This window comes from Perkinsus marinus, assembly GCF_000006405.1.
Source record: "Perkinsus marinus ATCC 50983 genomic scaffold scf_1104296938708, whole genome shotgun sequence".
Classification (NCBI taxonomy): Eukaryota; Perkinsozoa; order Perkinsida; family Perkinsidae; genus Perkinsus; species Perkinsus marinus.
The window spans coordinates 102,486-106,762 of record NW_003213355.1 but is presented as its reverse complement, the minus strand read 5'-3'; the positions used below and the strand labels follow the sequence as shown (position 1 = coordinate 106,762).

General features: G+C 50.4%; 2 protein-coding genes across 2 annotated transcripts in view; one reads left to right on the top strand and one right to left on the bottom strand.

Annotated features, from left to right (window-relative positions):
* Window positions 1-1,232: 1,232 nt before the first annotated feature.
* Window positions 1,233-2,658, top strand: Pmar_PMAR024411 (hypothetical protein; the record flags this gene model as incomplete). Its single annotated transcript, XM_002782683.1, has 7 exons — window positions 1,233-1,360; window positions 1,677-1,794; window positions 1,843-1,923; window positions 1,964-2,043; window positions 2,221-2,362; window positions 2,426-2,519; window positions 2,564-2,658. 7 exons carry the CDS (start codon window positions 1,233-1,235, stop codon window positions 2,656-2,658), a joined length of 738 nt encoding a protein of 245 aa, XP_002782729.1.
* Window positions 2,659-3,700: 1,042 nt separating this feature from the next.
* Pmar_PMAR024410 (enolase, putative) overlaps window positions 3,701-4,277 on the bottom strand; it is a gene marked incomplete at both ends in the record, with an annotated part of 773 nt that continues 196 nt past the window's right edge. Inside the window, one exon of the mRNA XM_002782682.1 lies at window positions 3,701-4,267. Coding sequence (XP_002782728.1) covers window positions 3,701-4,267 — 567 coding nt within the window. The remainder of the gene's footprint in view (window positions 4,268-4,277) is intronic.

Below are 4,277 nucleotides of genomic sequence, written 5' to 3'. Positions count from 1 at the left end.
GTGTGTGGGAGTAGGGACGAGAATGTTGACCATGATGCGCCGAGATGAGGGCTCTCGGTCGGACCCCGACCATAGGGTGGTAGTCATATTCGACGGCAGCAGTGTCTCGATGACTAAGGACATGCGAGTGTCTGGATTCATGTGGTCGGTGCTTGTCGATTCTGGGTGGCTCGGAACATTTCGTTCGGCGGTAGGTTTAGTAGCAACTCCCCCAGTGAGATCATGATCCGAGACACGTGGGTTGATCCTCAGCGACGACGCCTCGGCATAGGCTCGCGAATGGTTAGTGGCGGTATACACTTGAAATTGCTCGGAAATGAGCTGCTTAGGTTCGGGTATTTGCGGTGTCGATGGTGTCCTCTCTTACGGGTGACCACAACAGCAATTCTAGCAGTAGCAGTACGTCGACAAGAGCATCATCGAGTGGAGACGAACTCGCGGAATGCCAACCGCTCGAGTTCGACTCGAAAGACTTCAAAGTGCTGGCCCTTCCTGCTCCGGGCTCTACTACGTTCTGGGAGAGTAATCTCTTTTCTGGTAACGGGCAGTCTGGGGGCTTCCTACAGCTTACGTGGGAGACCATGGTGAGTAGATGTTGTGGCTGTTGGTTTTAATGACGAGTTCAGGTGAGATTAGCCCAACTTGATTTGGACCTTCCGGAGTCTCCTAGTCGAAAAGCGGCCAGGACGAATACGCCGCCGTCTGAATATCCTTCATCACGAGCAGTTTCGAAGGGAAGTGGTGGAGCGTTGAGGAATTGCAAGAGATCAAGATTCTGATGGTTTGGTGATGGAGCTGATGACCTAGGCAGGGGCTTGCTCTGTTTTGAGAGGTGTTCTGATGAGTGTGGTATGAATATCGAATTCTGGCATGATTGTGTGTGTTGGATGATTTCTTTGGATTGATAATCATCCTAACGTAGTATTTGCTTCGCTCCGCCGTCCAAAAATTCGTTGCTACTTGTCTCGATGCGGGTGTATCATACCTAGCTCTCCTTCATCTCCTCCTTGATAGTGGTTGTAGTCCATTTGTATTATATGAATATTGTTGCATTCTTTGCTATACTTGGTGACGGCTCGCGATGGTTCTGCCCAGTAGAAGTTGTCCACGGTGCTCTCCCATCCAGCCTCGATACTATTATCAAATGGACGTCCTTTCCGCTTTGAGTTGGTAGTTGGCATAAGTCAATTGAGACGGGCAGGAGAACTGCGAGGCAGTGTTGTCATTGTAGTATGTCTGTGGATCGATTATCAATTGCAGGGCAGCGCAGTGGTGGAGGTGGTCGGGAGCCTCTGAAGAACCCATTCCAGCTGGCGTCGTCGGGAGGCTCAGATGTTAGTGCAGAGACGGGCTTTGGATTGTTATACCACTCTTTGCCGAGATCAGGTGATGCCTCCTTCTTGTGGCACGTCATCTCTCCACGATGAGTCGCCAGGGAGCTCAGCAGAAGGTCGGCCGTCCGCCGCTACTCGGACGTATCGCAATGTGGAGGAGTTCATGGGAGGGTAATACACCCGGAGTCGATAGTGGCGCTATGAACTCAACATATACGTCATCATGGTCATAGTTGAGGAGTAGCTTACTGATAGGGTCTTCTCATCCTGCCCATAGTAGGATGAACTGATCGATAAACATTGCTAACATCGAGTGAGAAGGGTGGCCAGTAAATGTTTCAGGGCTGATCTCGGAGGAGATTCACAAGAAATGCCGTCCGCTACGTTGGAAGGTGCTGCGGTGGCTTTGAGCCAAGGGAGATTCAAAACGGTGGTCAAAATGGCGGAGACGAGCTTGAAGGTAACATGTTTAGGAATGAGGAGGCTTGAACGTCGGGATGGGTTTTAGGAGTCGCCAGCCTGCAAAGAAGTGCATCTGTGGAGGGCAGTGAAGGTGTATTCGTTGATGATGTTATCGGAGTGGTCGCGAGTAAGTCGTAGGTGTGGCTGTGGGTCAATAGTGATGGTAGGCGGAAGAGGAGCTGCTTGTTGGGAAGCAGGACATGGTGGTGGTCGCTGGTGAGGATGTTGGCACATTCTGGATGTCTTTGTAATGGGAGGGCGGCATTAGTCGTAAAAGGAGATTCAAATGAAACCAGTTGGGCTCTCCTGCCGATGATGTTTCACGACCATTTCAAACTTCGGACTCGTCTGGTGGGCGAACTCGACAGCGCAGCCCAGCGAAACTTCCTCCAATCTGCTACGTCATCACCTGCGTCTGTATTAGGTACTCGGTTCTATTACCATGTTGTAGCGCTACACGGCCGAGCGTAGAGGCTCTCACTGAGGCGGCTGAGCAGCTTCGGAGAATTCCTACGGCCTCATCGTGGCAGGAGGTGGTCGTTCTCAAGTCCGAGGCGGTGCTGATGGTAGAGTTGGGCGACTTGGATGAGGTTTGCTTTTACTGCGCTGCTTGGTGGAGCTTCTCGCAGGTAATTCGACTATACCGCTCGTGTTTGTTGCCGAGGGATGAGGACCATGATGGGCTCTTGGTGGAGCTCGCCGGTCTGCTGTTGCGAATTGGAGGTGGGTATTCTGCATCGCGTGATGTGATTATTGATTCGGCGTAGCCCTTCCTGAGGCAGAGGACGTTCTCGCGGAAATCCGATCGGCCGAAGCAGCAGCTCGTGTGAAGGCGTTGATAGCGCTCGCTGAAGAGGAGTAGCTTTGCTCAGTCCTTATCGGTTCCTACCATTGGCCTCTCAGTTTCCCGACAGCCCTCGAATCCCTCCGGACCAGCAGCCTCCTACCGTCGCCTAATATGGAGGCATGTCTACAGTTTTATCTCGGCAATATAGCCCGTGCCACTACGGTGAGGTTACAATGCTGAATCGCCATTGCACATTATGCAACAGATCCTCGAGGAGACGGTTCGAAGAGAAACCGCCACGATGGATACTCTGGCGAACTTGAGCGTTTTATACAACTTCAAGTCGGCAGCGGAAGGTCAGCCGTCAGTACAACTGGCGTTTGCTATTGTTCCTTTTCAGCATCTACAGCCAAGAGAACTCTTCTGTCGGTTGTGTCGTCGACAACACTGAGTGATCGATTCGAATTATCAGCATTGGAGAGTTTATAGTTTCTCGTCCAGTCTGTTCACAGTTTTTCGTTCGATAGTCGGCTGATTTCAGCGGCTTAATCAGCGACAGGAACGTCACCACTATCTTATCAAATCGTCCGAAACAATAATGCTGAAATATTTGGGCTAGGTGCTAGAGGATAGGAAGATGGTTTATGATACGGCCCTTGAATCCAAGGGAGCAATAGACTGACTTTGACCAAATTGTATCTCGAAAACTACCTGCCGCTACCACACGAATCATTGGTGGAGTATGGCATCAAAATTTCATTGTGACATACCATTAATGGGAGAGACACTGAAGGGCTCTCATTGGAACGGAGTGTGAGACCGTTCCACTGCTGCAGTATATCTGTGTATGAAATGGCGCACTTCAAACGAGGCGTCCGTAGGGAGAGAAGTTCCGAAGAATTCCTCGCATGATTATATAATATCTACTGGTAACACAATCCTTGAACGGTCTTCGTTATCACACGAAATCCACTATGTTGATTATTGTTGTGTAGAACAGTCGTAACGAGGAAGGAAAAGTATTGGACTACCGCTGAATAAAGCAGCACCGTGATCTACTACATCCTACCAACTCGTCACCGCAGTAGTAATAACGACAGTAACAAATGAATGTTATTTACTGGCAACGAGGGAAATTGCGGCCCGCAGCATAGGTAGCCTTATCACCGAGCTCCTCCTCAATACGCATAAGCTGATTGTACTTGCAAAGACGCTCAGTACGGCAGGGGGCACCAGTCTTGATTTGGCAAGTGCCAAGACCAGTGACAAGATCGGCGATGAAGGTATCCTCAGTCTCACCGGAACGATGGGAAACCATGACGGTCCACCCGGCGTTAACGGCCATATTGTTGGCCTCGATAGACTCGGTGATTGAACCTATCTGGTTAACCTTGAGAAGAAGGGCGTTCACAGACTTCTCGTTGATACCCTTTTGGATACGCTTGGGGTTGGTAACAAGAAGATCATCACCGACAATCTGGATCTCCTTACCGTCCTTGGCGGTGAACTTGGCGAAGGTCGCCCAATCGTTCTCATCGAAGGGATCCTCAATGAAGACGAAAGGATACTTGTTCATAAGATCCTCCTGGTACTTGATAAACTCATCACCGGTCAACTCGGCATCGGCATGAGGCTCGGGGTTCTTGAAGTCGAGGTCATACTTGCCAGTCTTGGCGTCATAGATCTCAGAGGCA